Here is a 22,519-nt window from a genome sequence, read left to right as displayed (position 1 = left end):
ACTATTTTAATGAGTGGGGTTTCATTTAAAGGCTTAGTCCAAAGATAACTACAAAATTTCCTTGAAAAAATTTAATCAAAGAAAAGTTTGAAAAGCTAAAATTGCCTAACGTTATGGAAAACAAATGTGAGTTAAAAAGTGTGTGTTTTAATAAAATAGGTAAAATGAGTAAAATGCAAAGCTGACCCTCTAAGTTTCTTCAGATTTCATTTTAATCCTTTAACTTTGTTTTTGTTCATTTCAGTCCTCTAACTTTTAAATTTATTCAATTAAGACTTTTTCATCTACTTTTGTTATATGTTGTGGTTAATTTTTCAATTTTATAAATTTTTCTTCAAATTTTCTAAATTAAAAAAATTCAATTAATGATTGAAAAATATTTTTAAGATTTTTTTTTCAAAAAATTAACAGAAATGTCTTAATTGAATAAATCTAAAACTTAGAGGACTGAAATGAACGAAAACAAAGTTAGATAACTGAAATGAAATCTGAAGAAAGCTAACGGGTCGGTTTTGCATTTTAGCCTAATAAAATATTCAAAATTAGAATTTTAAAAATGAATTTGACTAAAATCACTTCTTGATAAATGCCCAAAATGAAAGAGGCCATATTAGCTGGTGGCCGTGAAGATTTCTTGTAGCAAGAGACAAAGAAAGCCTAAAATATAAATTAAAATTAGTGGCACAAAAAAACAACTTGTATAAGGAGCAAAACAAGGTCCAACCAACCACAAACATAACATACAAGTATTATCCAAAAACCAAATTCTGTGGCTCTCCTTTGATTTTGTTAATAATTTCTACCCAACCTCTTGAGCAAACAGAATGGCTCATTCATCAAACACAACCTAATCCTTAACTCACTTCAACCATGAAGAATGACACAGTAGACAAGTTAGTCATCTTCCTAGCAAAGAGAGATGGCATTGACAAGCTTGTCAAGACCTTCCAATATGTCTCCAAACTTGTTCATTGGCAAACTGAAGCCACACACCCGGAAATCGCTAATAGAATCAAGCAATGGGAGGTTGCCTCAGGGCTTAGCCGAAAAGCCTTCAGGACTGGCCGGTTTCTTACTGGCTTCAATGCTCTAAGAAGAAGTCCTGGCTCAACTCCTACTTTCAAATTCCTAGCAGTTCTTGCTAATGCAGGTGAAATGATCTATTTCTTTTTTGACCACTTTCTATGGTTATCAAGAATTGGTACTTTGGACCCCAAGCTAGCAAGAAAGATGAGCTTCATATCAGCATTTGGTGAGTCTTTTGGCTATATTTTCTTTATTATATCTGATTTCATTATTATTAGAGAGGGACTAGAGGCAGAGAAAAAGCTTGTCACTTCAAAAGAAGAATCAAAGGATGCTAAAGAGAATATAAGAAAGATTAAAGCTGACAGGGTGATGAGGCTGATGGCAGTGGCAGCTAATGTTGCTGACTTGGTTATAGGAGTGGCAGATATTGAACCCAACCCTTTTTGCAACCATGCTGTTAGCCTTGGGATTAGTGGATTGGTCTCTGCATGGGCTGGATGGTACAGAAATTGGCCCTCATAACTCGAAGAAAATTGTATATTGAAGAGGGCTATATATGTACCTTTAATTTGTTTCTGATTAAGGCATAATTGTGCATGCACATATATGTGGCAAAATCAGTGCCTACAACAATTGCACCAACAGAGTCTTGTAGTTCAATGCATTATAGCCAGTTTTCCTATGAAGGAGAACCGGGCTGAAATCCCCTCTTTTTACTTATTGTAAGTGGAAAAAAAAAAAGTTGCACCAGTGTATATGACATAGTCTAACTATTCCATCTTTCAAATATTCTGTGTAGGAAACTAAGAATGGTTTGTTGTTACTTGTTTGGAAGTAAAGAATATTAATTCTGTCCCCCCTTCCCCACAACAACCCAAAAATAAAATATTCATTTTCTCCCAGTTCTTTTCAATTAGGAATACAAATTGGTGCTTCTCAATCACACATGAAGCCTAGCTTTTCAATTATGGTTCATTGTAAATGCTAATTTTTATTGATATGATAACGATTCTCAACTAATAAGTTTATTTATATCTTCTTCATTTTTTATTTTTTATTTTTGGTTTTATTAGATGTGTATATCTAGAGTTTGCAATTACATAATATTAGGCCCAACTAACTTATAAGTTAGTTTGGCAGATTAAAATTTCTTCTCTAGATTTAACTGTTACTGTGGTCCCTATCCTCCTTTTTTTTTTTAGTTATAATTATACTTCTATAAAAAAAGTTTCAACTTCTTTTAGTTGGACCATTGAGAATAATTTTAAAATTTAACTTGTTTCTTAAGTAATTTCATAAAGTTTTGTTAAAAGTCTTCTAACTTAACTGACACATCAAGAACTTTTTAACAGAGACGTTCAAGGTTCAGATTTCCCTTTATCCAACTATTGAATTATAAAAAATAAAAAAAAAATTAAAATCTTATAGAGTTTTATTTAAGGCTTCTTTTAAGGGTCAGTGATTTTCTATGATCTTTTAATATTGTTAATACACACACATATATATATATATAAACATATATGTATGCATGTATGGTCTTAGGCATATAGGAAATGTAAGGACACAATTTGCACTTGGATCTAACAGTGTGAAGGGAACCGGCCCAAAAAGCCCAAAACAATGAAATTTATAGAGAGTGGGCTTGAAACCTAAGTTTTATGGATATTGGATAACATGAATGATAGGCTAGGTTTGCAGCTCATGTGCAACAAGACGTTTACATAGCAAAAAGTATCCTCGAATATGAGCCGAGAACAATTTGTATTACTTTTCAGTGTTCATTACAATTTAGGGTAGTGTGTACAGTGTTTTTCTCTTCCTTCTTCCATCCCCCCCTTGAATGATTTTCTTTTCCTTTTTTACCATCTTTCTTCTTTTCACCATCTTCCACGTATTGACCAAGTCACCAACCCAGATACTTGTCTCATTTATCGCCCTCTTGAAGTCTTCAAATGATAGCTGTAAAACTGATTACCATTGTTCAGAGTTCTTTTTTCCATTAATGCGGCCAGAGAGGTAGGTGCAGAGTCTTTAATGTAGTGGTAGCAGCTTTTTCTAAGAAATTTCTCATTCACTCCTCCTCTCTGTATCCTTTGTGGATCACCTCCTTTATCCTACCAAATCTCCTAGAAGTTCCTTATAACCATCATTGCTCATGGGCCTTTAAATACAATGTTTTTACTAATCTTAAACCTTCCTCGGACAAGTTAACACCCTCGAATCGGGCCTAGAACATATCCTGACCCCTTTGCCCCCATAGGAAATTAAAAAAAAAAAAAGTTTTTTCCCTAAAGGTTTGGTAAAATCCGCATATAGTTCTTTGAGTAAAAAATGTCAATCATGTGTCTTTTTTAATGGTAAGGATGTGAGTTTAAAAAAAAAAAAAAGAATTCCATGATATTTTTGAGATTTCATAGGAGGAAACTAGAAAATTATTATTATTGGATTTCAATTATCGAAGGTTTTTTTTTTTGGTTGTGTAAGGGACTTAATAATATATATATGAGATAGGTTCAAGTTACATCTAGTGTAACTTCATAATAGTTACACATTTTTTTAAATCATTGATTTCAAAAAGATCTAATGGTTAAAAATATATGTGTGTGTGTAATAGTAATATGAAATGGCAATTCAAATCGTATTGTTTTTTATTTCAACCTAATATTTAGATCACATTTTTTAGTAAGTAAGAAATATTATTCCATAAAAGGAAAAAGGTATCTTTAATTTTTCATTGTATGTTGTGAGTTTTTCACAGCATGTAAATCCACCAAGTATAGGGTCCATATTTTGTGAGAGAGCTAAACTCCCCAAATAAGAGGAGTGATAAAAGGACATCGGGGCATTCGGCATGTTACAATCACAAGCCCAATTAGTAATGTAGGAGATTTAACAGTAAGGTTTGCATACCTCAAAACATTAAGGGCTTTTCAATTTAAAAAAAAAAAACATTAAAGGCTTTGGTGAAAAGAAAAGAACCACTACCACTTGCTTGGCACTCGTAAGTACATGACCCTTTTTTTCATAGGCAAATATAGAAAGCTTACCTAGCAACAAAATCTCCCAAGATTGAACATAAAATAATGTTACCAAATAAGTAAAATTTAGGTATATCTACTTTTTCTTTTTTAAGACTTTTTTATTATTATAAAGTTTAGCCACAAAATTGGCTATAGCCTTAAATTACAACCTTACTCAATAAAATATATATTACTACATATTTTGAAAATCTAATTGTTGAATTACATGTTTTTTATACTCTTAATACACATGTCAAATTCTGTGTTAATCGGATATTATTTACTATATGATCTATTAGCTTATATTTTATGCATATCTTCAAATTACAAAAACTTGTAATTTAAACAATTTATTAATGACATAACTATTGATTTTTAATTTTTTAGAAATTTTGCAAGCATGAAGAATATCAGAAGAATATGTAATCTAATGGTGGATTTGTCAAAATTCACCTTCAATAAAAAAATATTTAGTAAGGTTGTAGTTTTAAAATTCTGTAGTTAAATTTTATAATTTTTTTTAATCTCCCAATTGGAATCATTTTCCCTTTAAACTCTTGAGCACTTTGTGCATGAAAAGATGTCAATTAAGTTATAAGCCTTTTGAATTTTGATATTTGCCTAGATATTCCACTTTAGATTCTTCAATTAAATTTAGCCATGCCTATGGTTGAATTTAATCATGCATTGATGGTTTGCTTGGGTAACATGGAGGTTGGGTATCATGCATTGATGGTTGAATTCAATTATAAGTTATAAAAAATTTTCTCCGTTACTAATCACGCCTATTAACTAAGAATCATCGAAATAAATTTATAAAAAATATATGTACATCTAGTTAATGGGTGCCTTTATGACATTAGTTAAATAATAATTAAAAAAAAATTGATACAACTTGAGAAATATAAAAAATTATATGGTCTTTTTTTTTCCATTTTTATAATTAAAAAAATATTTCACCCTAAATATCCGAAAACAAAATCCAAAAAAAAAAAAAGGATTCACATGAATATACATCAGATAAAACAAGATTACATTCAGCTACATACATTATACAGTCCTACATGTAACTGATTCATTGGACCTCTGATGGCAAAATTGTTGACATGGAACTCATTTATTAGCTAAGTAACCGGGGAGGAACAAACACAAATGGCATTGTTTACAGCGAATCCTTAACCACATACATAGTACTCGTAGCTTATTGCTAACGGATTTCAATATTTTACCTTAAAAGAGTCAATCCCAAGTTTAAGAAAACACAAACACAATACACGAGTTGACTGTGACTCTGTATGAAACTCTCTCGCACAAATTTAGATCTGTTTCTTCCTTTTTACCTTTCTTGAAATCCCCGAAGTTGGTACAAGAATTCAGATCTCTTGAGGTTAGTCATTAGTGTTTGTGAGAGATGAGGATAAGAAAATACCTTAAACTTTAAAGTTATCATCTTTTTTTTTTTTTGGGGGAGGTGGGGGGTGTTTCTCTTTGGATTTTGGTTCTGAGTAATGACAAATTAAAAGGGTTTAAAATTCTGGGTTTTGTTTATTTTTGGGTGCAGAGTCTCAGGAAACAAGCACAACTATAGGGGTTATCAGATGGCGGAAGGAACAGCACAGTCAAGGTATGTGAAGCTGACTAAGGATCAGGGGCCTTTGGAGGATATTAAGCCTGGAGAGCTTAATCAGCCTATAGAGGTTCCTCAGGTATTTGTTCTCTACTCTCTCTCTGTGAAATTAGTGGTTTTTATGGGAATTCTGTAAAACCCTTTTGTTATTTATGGAATTGGAATTGGACCTATTTGTTGTTAATGTGTGTTGACTGTTTTAGTGTCCAGGATTTGAGAAAGATTTGAACTTTGCTTGATAGCATTTGCCTTTTGGTTGGAGTATTTGGTAGTAGTTGGGTTAAATTATAGCATTTCAGGTGGTGCTTTATGATTTAGATTGGGATAATTTTCGTTGATGGGGTAAAAATTTGTGGAGGAGTAGTTGATTGGTTGATATTCCTATATCCAGTAGAGGCTCCTTTAAGGAGGCACCAAAGCCCCCACACTACTCCATACTGGACTTCATCCTTGTAGGGTTTTATATGCTTTTCCAGTCCTGTTGGATTTGTAAAGTGAGTATTAACTTCGACTACGAGAGAAGAAGTAACTCCAATTGGTAAAGGTGTAATCCAACATAGATTTCATAAATCATACTAGAACCTTTGTGCATTCTTAGTAATCTAACAATTACCTTTAAAATGAATAAGTGTAGCCTGGACTTGTGATATTGTATAACGTGAGGAATCCTGTTAAACACTGTGTTTAGTTCTGTTTTTACAACGGAAAATAAAGTGAGGGGAACAAGAGACTAAACTCGTAGGTGGGCTCAAGAGGAAATGATAAAGTATTGTTTTCACACTCCCTTTTCTTTCCCCTTACACAAGTACACAGCTCACACTCCATTTAGTTTTGGAGTCAGTCCTGGCACCTATGCTGCTCACATGTCACTTCATGACAGACTTCATCCTTCTAACGCTTTCCTATTCTTTCCTAACCCAATCCCAATAAGAAGATATCTAATTTGAAGGGGGAAATCAATATATGATTATGGACATGTACTCGAACACAATCTGTTGTACATGAATGTATTGTTAATTTGCTGAGTATTCAGTGATATGGCTTGGATAACTACAGACTGTTAATGCCAGCTAGTGCATGGATTAATAGTCTGCATATGAATTATTGACTTCAGATGTTCTTATAAAAAAAGGAAAAAAAAAAAGGGAATTCAAAGGAAAGGGTCCAAACTTTCTCTCCAACTTTACTTGACCAAAGAAATTATCTAGTTCATGCTTAACCACTACAGTACAAAAGTTTTCCAGTTGAGTGGCAGTTCAAACAGTTTGAAACAAGTAAATTTTAGCAAGACCAGGGGCTGAATTGGGCCTGAACTTTGATTGGTTGTTGGTCCATGTGATCTGACAAATCTAAATTGGTTTTTACCATACATCCTTGAGCTTTGACTGTGCTCTATGTTATACTGGTTCCATCTTCCTGCTTGGTGAGGTCAGATGAGCATTTGTTATTACTCCTTAAGGAGAATTAAACTTTTACTCTCTGTGCCCTCCATCATTTATGTTTCATGAGGATGGATACACACACATATGTATTGTCTATTTACTAATCCTCTGATTATTGGGCAGTTGGCTGTTCGCAAGTGCTATGAATGTGGGCAGCCACTACCTGAAAGCTTTCAGCCACCTGGAGATGAACCTTGGACAACAGGGATTTTTGGCTGTGCAGAAGACAGGGATAGTTGTAAGTTTATATATAACCCATTCTCAGTTTTGTTCCTTAATGTTTCTTGCTTGTCACTCTTGAGTCTGGACTAGTTCTGATGGATAAATTTTCCTATTTTCAAAAAGGTTCTCCTTTTCATGATTTTATTAAATTTATGTGATACAAATGAAAACATTTGTGAATGCCAATTTCTTGCAATTATTTAGTTTCTTATCAGACCAGTTCTATTAATATCATCTGGCCTTACCATTAGTTTTTCCAATAGTGAATAAAGTACCATTTGACTTATGATGTCAGTTAGTTTGCTTGAGGCAGTGTTTCTGTGCTCCAGTAATCTTCTTGATTTTTGGCTTTTCTTGAAGAAAAAAGATTTTTGCCAATAGCTTCTATTAATTTTTTTTTTATCATATCCTTGAAATGGGCTTGTCTGGTACCAATACTTCATTCTACTGCAGTATCTTTTACTAATACATGTTTCAGTTTTGTAAGAATTCCTTGTCTCCTACCTTTTACAGGCTGGACAGGTCTGTTTTGTCCATGTGTTTTGTTTGGGCGAAATGTGGAAAGCTTGAGAGAAGATACCCCTTGGACCACGCCATGCATGTGTCATGCTGTATGTGTTGAAGGTGGTATGGCTCTGGCAGCAGCAACTGCAATCTTCCATGGTACTGACCCAAGGACTGCATTTCTCATTTGTGAGGGTCTATTATTTGCGTGGTGGATGTGTGGTATATACACTGGTCTTGCTCGGCAATCCTTACAGAAGAAATATCATTTGAAGGTAATTTTAAGGTTTCTATGTACACAACTAGGTAACCTGTATTTATTATGTCAGACAATGCAGATTGCATGTCTTGCCTAAAAGGCTCAAACATCATGCCCCCATGCATCAGTTTCCCTTTTGATACATGCTATTAGCTGGCTTCCATCTTTCAAGGAGGATGCTGTCATGAATGAATATTGCTAGTGTAGTTGTGGCTACCTCATTGCCCACTGACATAAAGAATTTTGTAGTAAACGACTGTTCTCTTGTGGCTCAGACGTGCACCTTTGCATAACAATTATAAATCTGATTTCTCAACCAGGCATAATCTTTTGACTAAGAAATTTAAGGTGAGAATCCTGTTGTTCTAGGCCAGCATTGATACTCGGATTGCAGTGAAGATGGTGCCTTTTAGATAGTGATGCATTCTGTTTGAAATTCCAATGAAAGTTTTGTTCATCTAGCATGAACCTGAAAAATCTCTGTCCGAGTTGGTTTCTTTAGGTGTTAGACATGAAGCAATAGCGACAACACGCCAATCTCCTGGAAATTATTGTAATACTAAAATCTTCTAAAGGCTTATATTGTTTCTGCCCTAAAAGAGAGAGAGAGAGATAAATATTGTCACGTTGTTATCATCATCATCAACATTATCCTTTTCCTCTGCCTGATACCTTTTCTTCTCTGTCAAGTCAGATGAAAGCCTTTCTTTCATTACTTTTTTCTTTTATGTCCTGGTGTTCGTGGCTTCAAAAGTTCTATCAACTGAACTTTTGGATCATTGTTGCACAGAATGCCAACTGAGTACCATCAAGAGATTTTGACTGGGCATAAAGGATTTGAAAAGGGAGTGGTTTTTTACTTTATTGTTATTATTATTATTATTATTATTAATAACTAGATGATACAAAAAGGTGCCATATTTGAGACATCTGTGAGAAATTCTGCTTTAGTGACTTTTCATTTCTATCCATTTATTTTCTTAAACTTTTTCTTGGTGTTTTTAATAGGCGCACTTAAAGCGCCAGAGAAGAAATGCTTCTTGCCCCTACTGCATGAAGCATTATTAGGGAAAACAAGTCATGTAAACACTCCTTTTATCTGGGTGCTGAGTTTGAGCCTCCGCACCTTTTAAACATGCTTTGTTGATAGCCATGTTGTCTCGAGGCTTAGAATTTGTTGATCTTGAAAAGGAAGGAGTGGCAGATGATTTTGGGGCTTATATTTTGCTAACTCATGCTCTTGCTGAATGCAGAACTCGCCATGTGACCCATGCTTGGTGCATTGTTGCATGCACTGGTGTGCCTTGTGTCAGGAGCACAGGGAGATGAAGGGGCGCCTCTCAGATAATGTTGTCATGCCAATGACCATTGTCAACCCTCCCCCTGTTCAAGAGATGAACCCTAATGATGATAATCATGACTCTGCGCAGTCCTCTGCAAACAATGAGCACACCACTTTGGAAATGCAGGCTTTATAGATCCACGTGTGTTTATACCGAGTAAATGCATGTGTTGATACAGAGTAAATAAATATGTACTATCTTAACAGGCATTTTGTTTGCAAGGTTCTAATTTTTTTTGGAAGAGTGGATCACATATGCAGATATTAAAGGATTTTTGAACCATTTGGTTTGATGAAATATATACCATGTTCTTGTTCTTAGTTGCTTCATTGATGTAAACCCCCCGGCCTGTAGTCTTACTTTAAACAACCTTGTCATGATTTTCAGAAGCTTAAAAGATGTTAAACTCAGATAATCAGCAGTTAAGGAAGTTAAAGGATGTCAAATCCTCATCAGCTAGGAAGTTGGTTTGATCACACCCAATGATCCCCTCTTTTTATGTTTTTATTAAAACAAAAAAAATTACCAAACATCAGGTTGGTACATCTGTCTCCTATATCCCATTTTCAATTTCAATAGGTTTAGGACACAAATTAGATTACCATTAATAAAAGTGAAAGTTATGTTAGTGGTGGATAAAGTAAAAATGATATTATTCTAACCACATTAGTCATGTCAATAAATATAAAATAGATTATGTAATTTACTTGTTAAAGTCTCTAAACAATGTTGTTTTTAGTTAACTGCAAGAATTTGGGAACTCGTGGAAGACTAGATGCTTTCCCAAGCATTCCGTATTGCCTTTGCATTATAGTCTTTGGTATTTTCCATGTGAGTATTGGGTCTATCAGTTTGCAGATTCTTTCCTCCCTTGTGTTTGTCCTTTTTCCTATTCAAAGTCACCTTTTGCAGAAAATCTGTGAGGTTTGTTTTTACTATAGATATATGTCCAAATCGAAATGGGCCGGCTGACGCTACTTTCTAATGGGGCCTACGAATGATAGATCAATCAGTCTATAGTACCCATACGGCTATATTACTGCTCCCTATTCTGTAATAATAAGAAGTTAAAAAAAGAAAAAAGAAAAAAAGAGCAATGCCAGGAAAAGAGTTAAAAGACACAGCAAGACATTGAGAAAGTTATGGACATTGGTTGTGTTATAACTTTTATCACAATTTTGATATTTATGATTAGTGAAAGAAAAATATATTTTAAAGTAATAATTTACCAATACAAATTATCGAATAAATAATTAAATCACGCATCTTTTATCTTATTTTGCAAAACAGTAAGTATAATAAAAATACAAGATTTTTCATAATAATTAATATTTATTATTGGTATAGAAAAAGGAATTAAGGGTGAATCAAATCAGGGACGAAGCTAGGACTTGAAGTTAGGAGATAGCTTTACTGTTGGTTGCGTGCGGCAGCTCTAGCTTCTGGCTTGGCTGCTTAACAACTTTTTTTTTTGTGTGTGTGTTTTTTATGTGTGCATTCAAGTATGGACAAAATTATTTTGCTTAAAATTTTTTAAAGGGTCAGGTTGTTTGTTTTGAGTAAAATTGGTTGATTAAGTTTAATTGTTTTTAGCTTTACTATTTGTAAATTTTGTTGTTGAATAATTTTTTTGGCCTTGTTTATTTTGCTTTAGATTTTAGATCTAACATTTAAAAGGAGGAAAATGCTATAATTATAAACTTTTTTACAAATTATTAATGTGGTGAGTAGTTATTAGTAAGTAAAAATGTGATGTAAGTAATGAGTCCATATGCAAACTAATAAAATTTTACTATCTTAACCATTTGTAAAAATGTTATAGAAAAGTTTATGGCTAGAGTAATACTCTTAAAAGAATCAATGATAATGTTAAGGGGGGCAAAGTGTGATTTTATAGAGCAAAATTGCTAAAATTAGTGCCTATGTATATATTAAGTTTAAAATAAATAAATAAATAAATAAGGAGGGTTAGCCCCCCTAGTCCAAGTCTCCCTTAGCCCCTGAATCAAATATTAATAATTTTGAAGAATAGAAAGAAAAATGGAAAAATTATTAGGTAACATTTTACTCTTGCCAAATCAACTAAATTTTTTAAAAAAAAATATATAAATAAGAAATTTCTACATTATTATAAGAGTTATTCTAGGACACAATAAATTTCATATCTATTTTCGTAATTATATTATGTAGTAAATCATTTTTGAGTGTTTTTCACTTTCACAATAACTCATTAATTACATTTTTTTTTTCATTACTCACACTCAACCATATTATTTAATAAATAGTTGTAAGAATAGTTGAAAGTTTAATTGTGTCATTGTGGTTGTATAATTTTTCTTATTTAATGTCTCTTTCAACGTTTCAAAACAAAGTATAGACAAACATAGACAGGGGTATCCAGTCAAAGTTCAAGTTCAAACTTTTCAAACATTTCTGCCACCCACTCTCATACTCTCTCTCTCTCTCTCTCTCTCTCTCTCATGGAGAGGCCTTCAGAGGCAGAGAAAGCAAGAACAACAAGAAGAGTGGCACTGGCAGCAAAGAACAAAAGAGAAGGAGTGCTATGCCTATACCCACATCCACCAACTGGGCACAAGTCATTAGCTTTGCCACCATTGCAGCACCCAAAGCCAACAAGATCATCAGCTCCATCTAGGCCTAGTGAGGTGAAGCTGGCTCTAGCAGCTGTAGCCGTCGATTTGAATGTAAGGCTGAGATTGGCTGACATGCCTCCTACTATGCAAGAGCTTGCTTTCAGACACACCAGATCACTGCTTGACTCAAGTCCCAACACAAAGAAACCCAGTCCTACTCACCTAGCCATGTGCCTCAAGAAGGTATTTTCCGAACTCAATAATCAAAAGTATCATATTGAATCATGGTTTTATGAATCAAGTTCTTAAATAAACATGGTAATATTTGTTTTTAGCTTTCAATTTTTCTTTTTGGTTCTTTTTGAGTTGTTGAATTTGTATGCAGCTGTTTTGGTAAAAAAAATTTATATATTTTTTTATGGGATGTTTTGTTTAATTAGCCCAGATCAAAAGTTAAAGGACATTTAATTATAGTAGGGTTTTAATCGGGTCATTTATTTTTATTTTTTTGTTTCAAGACTTTAACTTTAATTAATCTCTTAGTCTAGTGTTTTTCATTTTCTAAAATGACATTGTATTAGTGGATTTTTTTTTGTTGAGCAAATGTATTAGTGGGTTTAATGGTATGGATTGAACAAAAGAAGTGTGTTAGAAACCAATATAAAACTTTAAAGTACTAAATAAATTGAAACATGTCAAAATTAAAGAGTATAATTTAAAAATTAATTTATTATTTAGTTATTTTTTTTTGAATTTATATGGATTTGTATCCCATTTCTATCACACTCAAAACCCCAACTTTCATGACCCTAGTTAATCTCAATTTGATTTGGGTCTGGTTGAAATTGAGCATTATCAAAATGAGACAAATTTGTAGTGATCTTAAGTCTTTAACTCTTGAGATCTGGTGTTCAATTAATGGTCCCTCCCCTTGTATTCAACTTGCAAAAAGAAAGTAGGGATTTTTTTTTTAATGTTTTTGTTTGAGGAGGAGGGACAAATTTAACTTTAAGTACAAGGCAAGAAATTTAACCATCTCTATGGACTATATGGATTACAAACAAATGGATACATAAATAGCTGGCCTCATTAATTTCCAATTGAACTGTTATATGAAAAGCCAAAAGTTCAAAACTCAACGCTAATTATAGGGAAAGCACATTTAAAAAATATATATACAGGTCATAAAGTTAACAATTCCTCGGAGTTGCCTCCTAATTGTCTCACTTTATTTATTTGTTTATATTGTTGTAGGAATTTGATGCAATATATGGTCCAGCATGGCACTGCATTGTTGGGAAGAGTTTTGGATCTTTTGTGACTCACTCTACTGGTGGATTTGTATATTTCTCCATTGACAAGTTTTCCTTTCTTCTCTTCAAGACTGTGGTCCGACCAGTCAAGTCTCCTCCTTTGCTACTGAAACTTAATAAATAGTAATATAATGCATTGTTGAAGTGGCTAATTTAGCCTATACTTGAATCTTTGCATGGACATATTACAATTATTACATGCACAATTGGATACAATGTCTGTTTTCGTTCTTTAGAATAACCCATTAAAGTCCCTTTAGAGAGTTAGAGTAGAATTTGGAATTCAAGTCATCTTTGGTATTTGTAATGGCATAGATGCATAGTGTATCTTTTATGAAAATTGACTAAATTTTAGTATGTTCTAATTGTTGTCTTGGTTGCTCAAACAAAGGGACCTCCCCTTTTTTAATTAGCCCTTCAAAAAAGAAAAGAAAAGAAGAAGGATACTTAAGCCTTATGTTACAAACTCAATTGACCCAATTGAGTTTGTTAGTTGCTTCGAGGGAACCAAGACCTCCTAATTGATAAATAGACTACTTTGACAGAGTCTATACCTCCAAATTGAATATTCACTTAATACTAATATTTTTCCCTTCCTTTTATTAATCAATATCAAGTCATATAAATAGATGGCTTTAAAAGATAAAGTTAATATTTAAATTCAAAAGAAACTTAATCTTTATATACTACAAGTGGATAAGATATCTAAATACTTAGCTAACAATTTATCCTATCATTATCTAATAACTCAACTCTTAATAAAATCTTAAATAATAAAATTAAATAAAAATTAGGCACGTAACACCTTAGGAAGCATGATGATGTGTAGCAGTTTCTATATTTTAGGGGTAGTTTACTTGTGTCCCCTCGGAAATTGCCGAAAGAAGGAAACGATGTAAGGTTATTGATAACCCAAAGCTCAAGGCATTAAATGAATATATAATGGGAAAGTGTTTTTCTTTTTTTGATCGCAAGGCTGATGATGGGGAATTAATCTAATCAAAATACTGCTTTATATATATGCCTCTGCCATGAGTTCACGTGGTTCTTTTTGTTCTCCCAAGTTCACATATGTGGCACCTTAATAAGCCCATCACTAAATTTATTAGTCAACTGTACACATTGACACATTCCCAACTACAAACGCTACTGTAACGACTTTCAATTAGTTCAACCGGTAAACTTTTATATTATCAAATAAAGTTTTTGATCTGATAATAAAAAATTATTATTATGAATCTTATATCGTCAAATAAATTTTTTGATCTAATAATAAAAAATTATTATTAGGAGTAGATATCATAAATTAAAATTATCTTAAAAATAAAAATGCCACTTTACCCTATAAAAGACATGTATTTGATCCATGCATTGAAGTTGAAGACTTATTACCAGAGTTGGATTTGCATGGTTGTTGAGTTCTTTGAGAAATTAGCTAGGTTTGAATGGGTAGATATGTGCTCTCCATGCTTGATCCAAATGTTTACTAAACAGAAGGTATCAGCCGGCATTGTGGGCTTTTGGTTCCGGTAATCTATTTTGTTTTTGTGTGAGTAAAGGGTCTTTTTGTAAAGCTCGGATAATTTTGTCAGAGGAGAGCATGGGTCATAACTCATAAGGCCCAAAATAATTGTGAGCACAAGGTTCAATCCATGTAGTGAAAATGATATTGGGCTCAAAAGCTCGATCTTTGTAGATAAGCAGTTGATTATTTGGATTGGGCCTTGCACAGTTTCAGCCGGTTCTTATGTTCTACAAATAAACACAAATTATTTTATAACATTTTTATCATGTGACAAATTCTTACTGATTTTCATATGAATGCACCATTAATTAATATCACTTTTTTATTGATCAATAGCCATATACTCACCACAATAGTAATTTGTAAAAATAATCGAAGAGCAACTCCAATCACTTCTCTAGGATCTCTAATAGAGGAACCACTCCCAACACATGGCGTATTAGCACAAGTTAGGACTCGATCTTTCATTCCAATTACTTGGTCTACAAACCAAAACTGTATTATTTCCTTTTGCTTTATCTTGAAATATAATTAAACTTAAAAATCAATAACTCAAATCCGAGTAGTATAAGTATTAGCCTCTATCCGTTTTCCTTGGCATGCACATGCGTGCTCGTATAAAACCCTACCCAAAAAATAAAAAAAACTCTTTCATAGTTTGCAAGGAAACCAAAAGCTGAGAGTTTTGTTTCATTCATGGATTCGGGTGTTTCATATGGAGAAAGTGCTTGTGAGGCTGATAGTACGAGTACAAAGCCATGTATATCTTCTAAGAAGAATTATCAAATCATGGGGGATAGCCTTTTTGGGTCAGATGACATGATTGACACCGGGGATGATGTAGATTATATGTACAGAGAAGACTTAGAAGGCATGAGAAGGGAAAAGAAACCTAGTGAAAGACGCAAGAGCTTGTTCACGTTCACAGAGTGCTTCGAGTTTTTGAAGCTTTTCAAGTTGTGGTTGTATTCTTCTTCACGATAAAGCAAGAAAGCTGTGTAAATTGTTTTATTTTTTTTTATCTTTATTTATTTACTTTTTAAGTGCGTCATAGGGCAAAATAGTAACTGTGAAATTCAGGAAAAAAAAAAAAAAGAATCGATGTGAATGTAACTATATGTAAGCATTGAAATTCTTTTAGATGATAGAAGTTAATTATATATATGTTGAACAGTTGAATTATGAATGAATTATAGCAAGTAAAATTATTTTATATCACCTATGAGCATTGAGGATTTAGTATTAGAATTCTTTCTGTTGATGCTTCTTGATCTCTGAATGAGTTTTGTTCTCTAAAAAGAATTCATCCACTCGGTGGAATATTTTAAAAAAGTTAATATTGATCTATATATAGGTCTTTTTTAAATGTATAATTCGATTATTTATTTATTTATTGTTAACCTATGTTATTATGAAGGTCGACAATGAAAACTTAGAGAGAGAGAGAGAGAGAGAGAGAGAGAGAGAGAGAGAGAGAGAGAGAGAGAGAGAGAGAGAGATTACCTTTTCTTTTCTTTTTTTTGTGGGAGATCTGAACGGTCTATCACACAGATTTTCAGTGGCTTGATTCTAAGTAGTCTACACCTTAGAGCATCCACATCAGTGTATCTAAAATCATGTATAATACAAAATTTTTTCAATTTTACACATTTTGAGCTACATCAGTGTATCTAAAACTGGGTAAAAATGTGGAAACTCATCCACGAGCTACAGTACCGTGTAAATATACATGGTTACTGTAGCTCGGCTAAACAATATTTTATTATTTTCCCTTCGCTCCTTTTTTTTCTCTCTCTGATCCGTTCTCAACAGACTCCATCACTTTCTCAACACAGAATACAGAGATATACTTTGCTCAAAAAAAAAAAAAACACAGACATACACAAACAACCACAGATCGGTGCTTGACTTGTAGATCGGTGCTTCACCGGCCTCGGAGCTCGTGGGTCTTGCCGTGGATCGGAGGCCGCGGACGCCGGATCGGAGCTCGGATCGGCGATCGGAGCGCCGGACGGAGCTCGCGATCGCGCTCGGAGCGCTGGATCGGAGCACGGATCGCGCTCGGAGCGCTGGAGCGGAGCTCGCGATCGCGCTCGGAGCGCTGGATCGGAGCTCGCGATCGCGCTCGGAGCGCTGGATCGGAGCTCGCGATCGCGCTCGGACCGCTGGATCGGAGCTCGCGATCGCGCTCGGACCGCTGGATCGGAGCTCCGATCGCGCTCGGACCGCTGGATCGGAGCTCGCGATCGCGCTCCGAGCGCTGGATCGGAGCTCCGATCGCGCTCGGACCGCTGGATCGGAGCTCCGATCGAGCTTTGATCTGGGTAGAGAGAGAGTGAGAGAGATGATCTGGGTAGAGAGAGTGAGAAATGAAGAGAAGAAATGAAGAGAAGGAGAGAGAGAGAGAGAGAGAGAAATTAATCAGAACGGAAGAAAAGGAGAAATGAAATAAAGACGCGGGTAGGGTAGTTGAGGAAATTAATAAAAAAAGTGAAAAAATTATTATTTAATTAATAGAGGGTGTAGAATAGATGAACTGATGTGGGTAATTTGTAAAAGTGAATGTGTAAAATTTTAAAAGGAGTTTTTTGTGTAAAATAGAGGAAATTTTTACATAGACTGATGTGTTTGCTCTTAGAGCTGGTGTAAAGTGCAAAAAAAATTCTCATAGTTTTGGGTGGATTCCCATTTTAACTATAATCTTTTTGTTATTAATGTAATTGGGTTAAGACTCACAATTTAACCACCATGTACTCTTGACGTGATGGTCACTCCACGAATATAAGTGATTGTGGGGTGTGGGGGGCAAGAGTCGGGATTCAAGTTTCTAGGAGAGAGCTTCACATATCTATACACTTAGATTAGATTAAAGTAAAATTTCTATCTTTTATATATATATAAAGACTTAAAACTTAAAAGAGGTTTCCAAGCTAAAAGATAAAGGTTAAAGAATTCTAAAATAATTATAAAAAAAAAATTATAAGGTAACTTTGTATCTTATGATTAATGCTTTCAAATTTCACCAAAAAAAATATAGGAACTTCTTAAGAGTGGATCCCGTTTTGACTCTACACCTTTTTTAGTGATCAATCCATTAGTTTAGGAGTGTAAAAATTAAATCACATATTTCAAGAGTAACAGGTTCAAGGGGAAGTTTCATTTTAAATATAATGTTTATACAATGGACCGATATTTAAATTTGCTATTTTTTGAAATTTCTTGATTTAATTTATTATTTTTTAAAATTTAAAGTTTAATTTGTTACTTTTGAAACCACGTGTTTTGATTCATTACATTCCTAAATTATAGGTATAGGTGTTTAAAATGAAATATTTTTAATATATTATATATTTTTAATCGTAATTGTTAACATATGATATTAAGTTATTTAATATATTAGTAGTGGTACTCTAGTTAAATAATATATTATAAATTTGATTTAAAATACTAGTATTACTTTTTTATGTTCTAATAAGTATTACTGTTTACTAAAAAAATTTATTTAATATATTAAAAAATCATAAAAAACAAAAATTATATTTCAATAAATAAACAAATAAGTCAATATAAGCCTAATAGTAATGCAAATGGCCCAAGCAAAAATAAGTGGCCTAATACTACAAACAACTGGCACAGCTGAACCCAAGACTATTATCCTTAATTTTTTTCTATGTCCATGTGCTTGAAGCTGCTATCGCAAGCCATCGCAAGCCGTTTGAAGGGTGAAAGAGCTAGAGATATCCTCCATACGTCTCTGGGCTTAGAATAAAAAAAAAAAAAAATTGTAAATGGGTTTGGAGTGCTTCCAAGACACTTGAGCCCGCAGGTAACGTGCAAACCAAGCACACGTTGAGAACGAGCAAAAGCTGCTGAAACGGCCATGAATTTTGGCAAAAAATAACAACCCAGTATAAATGCTTGCCCATCACGTCATTGATGACAATTGACATAATACCTCAAATTTAGTAGTTTTACTACAAAAAAATTTTGAGGGGTTAATATTTTACTACTTATATTTTTATATTTTTGGTACGATAGTCACTTTACAAATATAAGTGTATATAGGGCAGGAACGGATTCAGGATTTCAAGCTAGGGAGGGCCGAAAATAAGCGAATTTTTTTTCTTCAAATATGCATCTATATAGTATTAATAAACTATCAACCAAGACAAATACCCAAAAATTAATGTTTCTTAATATATTAAAATACAATTATCTACCAACAAAAACAAAAGATACAAAACACTATTGTTTCTTAATACAATCACCTATGAAAAGGGAACTCGACACTCTTTCAAATCTTCAAAATCATCTACGATTGAATCCAAACTAAACGTCAAAGCTATATTAACATCAAAGAGTCCATCGAAAAATCATTTGTCCTATTATGCTCATCTACGATTAACTTCTTCTTCTTCTTTTTTTCTTCTTTTTTTCTGTCACTTGTCCCTATTATGCCCAACTACCAGTCAACAAAGCACAAAGTTTGTGCTTTGTTGACTGGTAATTGTGCCATAAGCAAACAGTCAAACAAATATTCTCTAATCCTTATCCGAGTAATCTCTTCTCTACAAACTCTATTCTCTCTCTCTCTATCTCTCTTATCTATATAATACAAGAGAGAGAGTTACAAACACAGAGTCACAGAGAGTCACAAAGCCAAAAAAAAAAAAAAAAACCACAGGCCGCAGCACAGATTCAATTCATAATCACTAACATCAGTAATCAGTTCATCACTCTCACTCATCATTAGTACAAACACAAACACTCCACAAGTACAAATTGTTAAAACAGTTGATTCACAAACATTTTATAAGGTTTTGATTTTTGAAGGAAAGGATCATAGATTAAGTACTTGTGAAGGCTCAAACCTCAAGTAACTGGCGGCGACGACAGCTGAGGGCTGGCGTGATGATGGCGCGCTGGCATTGGCGTGGGTGGGTACTGCGATACTGGGCGAGAGTCTCGCGAGTCGCGTAGCGTCGCGTTGCGTCGTGTCGCGTCGTGCCGGTGTGATGGCTGATGATGGTGTTGCGCCATCGCGTCGGTGTCTAGGCCTCTCTATCTCTCTGTCTCACCTCAACCTCACTATCTCTTTGTTTTGTTTCCTTTCTTTTTTTCTTTTTCCTTCAGCTGAGTTTACTGCTAAGTTTTGTTTTTTGTTTTTTGTTTTTATTTTGTGGATTTACATGGGTCATGGGCTAAGGCTAGCTGGGCTTGGAAGTTGGAACTTATGAATTTTGGGAGGGGGCATGAGTAAAAAACTAAGGGGGCCCAAGTCTTTTTTTTTTTTTTGGGAAAAATTTAAGCTGCTAATTTTTTTTTTTTTTGGTCCATGGGGGGCCCGAGCCCCTTTAGGCCCTCACTTGGGTTTGTTCCTACTATGGGGTGTGAGGGGTAAGGGTCAGGGTTCAAGTCTCTAGGAGGAAGTTTCACACACATATACACTTAGAATTAGGTTCGAGTAGAAATTTCATCTTATATAAAAAAAAAGTGTTAATCTTTTTAGAAAAACAAAACAAGACCTCATATCACTGTACACTCTTGATAAGATGATTACTTTATAAGTACAAAGATTTTTTTCTCCCCCTCATCTCATTGCCCCAAACATGCCCCCTATTTATGACCTATTAAAGTGAATCATAGTTAATAATCAACCTTTTTATCCCTTTGTTAGTGAGTTCATTTTATTTGTACAACTTTTAAGACATGTCACTAACTTTCATCACTACATTATAATATTATGGGTAAATTACAAAGTTAGTTCCTACCCTTTACATCAATTGTCAATTTAGTGTCTAACATTTTAATTGTGTCAATTTGGTCCCTAACTTTTTCAATGTCGTGTCAATTTATTCTATGTTTGGAAGTTTTGAGAGAGAGGAGAGTAGAAGGGAATGGTTATTTTTCACCTTGTTTGGATATTTTTAAAATTAAGTAAGGGGAAGTGAATAATTAGTTTTTTCATATGTAATTTTGTTAGTATAGTAAGGACAGATTTGGTAATTCATTTGGTTAAGCATTTTTATGCTCCACTCTCCCTCCAAATCTCTCTAATTTGGGGAATTAAAAATGAAGGGTTATAAGTAGTTTAAACCCCTCTAAATCCCTCCCCTTCCTTAAAAAACATTCAAACAAGGTAATTTAATTATTCTCACTTCCTCTACTCTACTCCCCCCTTCTTCTCCCAACATCCAAACATAGCATTAGTCCATGTAGTTATCATTGGATGGAAAATGCTGCTGTGTCAAATGGAATTGTAAAAAATTATTTTTCATGCCACATTAGCTGCCAACTATACATTCATGTCAAATTTACAAAAAAAGAAACCAAATTAAACTATGCTCATGTGAGATTGGATTCATCTCACTGAATGGTTCTAAAACTAAAATCCCTAAAAGTTTCTCTCTCTCATCAATATCATCTCCATATCTGTTGTTATAAAAATTTCTCAAAAGTTAAGTGTTGGTTAGCACTTTGTTTAATTTTCTCCTGGGCTTGCTTCAGAAGCTTGGGCTATAAACAAATGCAAAGCATCTTGTGAAACCACTGTTGGCAGCTCATAGAAAATGGATTCCTTTTTCTTTTTATTTGAGAAAGGTTGTCCACCATTCTGTAAAACTCTACGGGTTTTCAGGTTTGGTTTGAATTTGAAATGATGGTAATTTGTTGGCAACTCTGCATGATGATTCTATAAATTCTGGAAGGTAAAAAAGAGTAGTAGCAAATCACTCGTTTGCAAAAGGATTTGTGGCACTAGGTAGTGTAGGTTTGATCCTATTGGACTAACTCAAATTTTTTGAGCTGGTTTCTAGACCAGCTTTCTTAAACGGGATTGTTTCTTTTGAGAGAGAGAGAGAGAGAGAGAGAGAGAGATTAGATCTATGTGCAGATTTTTAATTTTGGTTTTTTTTTAAAAAAAAAAAATCTGATTTGTCTGGTTGGTAGTTGACGTGGCATTAAAAATGATTTTTTTTAAAAGATGTACTACGTCCACAACATTTTTACAACATTTTCACAACAAATCATAGGTGGTTAGTTATTATTGGTTCAAATTTAAACTTAACATTAAGATTACTTTTTTGCCCCAACAATAACAACCAGTAACAACCTGCCACTTAAGATTTGTTGTAAAAATGTTGTAAAAATGTTGTGGACATATCATTTCTCGTTTTTTAATTCCATTTGACACGTTAGCTTTTTTCATTCAAAGGATAACAGCAGAAATTAAATTAACACAACACTAAAAATGTTAGAGATCAAATTAACACAATTGAAAAGTTACTGACCAAATTAACATTTGGTATAAAAGGTAGGTACTAACTTTATAATTTACCCTAATATTAATTACATTCTTGGCTCTCCATCCTGAACCCAAGTTTAAGAGTTAAGCTTGTATAGACACTACACATGACAAGGCACGAAAATGATCCCAACGAAGGCAAAGCTTCATTAGACCATAATTACAAAATAAAAGCATAATCCTTCAAGACCTTAAAGAGTCATGAGTTTAGGGGACATTACAAGTGTAACGATAATGACATTCAAATTTCTTATTAATAAGCCTATTAACCCAACTCAAAGATATCTCATTATTTTTGAGTTATTTGGTCTTCTCCTAGAAAGTATTATTATTATTAT

At 33.7% G+C, this 22,519-nt stretch overlaps 3 protein-coding genes across 3 annotated transcripts; all 3 read left to right on the top strand.

Annotated features, from left to right (window-relative positions):
- The first annotated feature begins 731 nt into the window (after positions 1 to 731).
- Positions 732 to 1,816, top strand: LOC142621040 (peroxisomal membrane protein 11-4). Its single transcript, XM_075794359.1, has one exon. It carries the CDS (start codon positions 871 to 873, stop codon positions 1,549 to 1,551), a length of 681 nt encoding a protein of 226 aa, XP_075650474.1. The 5' UTR covers positions 732 to 870; the 3' UTR covers positions 1,552 to 1,816.
- Positions 1,817 to 5,166: 3,350 nt separating this feature from the next.
- Positions 5,167 to 9,766, top strand: LOC142619949 (cell number regulator 6). The gene is made up of 5 exons (XM_075793347.1): positions 5,167 to 5,436; positions 5,611 to 5,755; positions 7,242 to 7,356; positions 7,854 to 8,119; positions 9,357 to 9,766. The coding sequence occupies exons 2-5, from the start codon at positions 5,648 to 5,650 to the stop codon at positions 9,579 to 9,581; spliced, it is 714 nt and encodes a 237-aa protein (XP_075649462.1). The 5' UTR covers positions 5,167 to 5,436; positions 5,611 to 5,647; the 3' UTR covers positions 9,582 to 9,766.
- Positions 9,767 to 11,819: 2,053 nt separating this feature from the next.
- Positions 11,820 to 13,710, top strand: LOC142619031 (uncharacterized). The gene is made up of 2 exons (XM_075792103.1): positions 11,820 to 12,283; positions 13,295 to 13,710. The coding sequence occupies exons 1-2, from the start codon at positions 11,927 to 11,929 to the stop codon at positions 13,475 to 13,477; spliced, it is 540 nt and encodes a 179-aa protein (XP_075648218.1). The 5' UTR covers positions 11,820 to 11,926; the 3' UTR covers positions 13,478 to 13,710.
- Positions 13,711 to 22,519: the final 8,809 nt, after the last annotated feature.

The sequence above is a fragment of the Castanea sativa genome, chromosome 12, assembly GCF_040712315.1.
Source record: "Castanea sativa cultivar Marrone di Chiusa Pesio chromosome 12, ASM4071231v1".
NCBI classification, from domain to species: Eukaryota; Viridiplantae; Streptophyta; class Magnoliopsida; order Fagales; family Fagaceae; genus Castanea; species Castanea sativa.
Note: the sequence above shows the minus strand (reverse complement) of the source record. Positions and strands in the feature narration are given on the sequence as shown.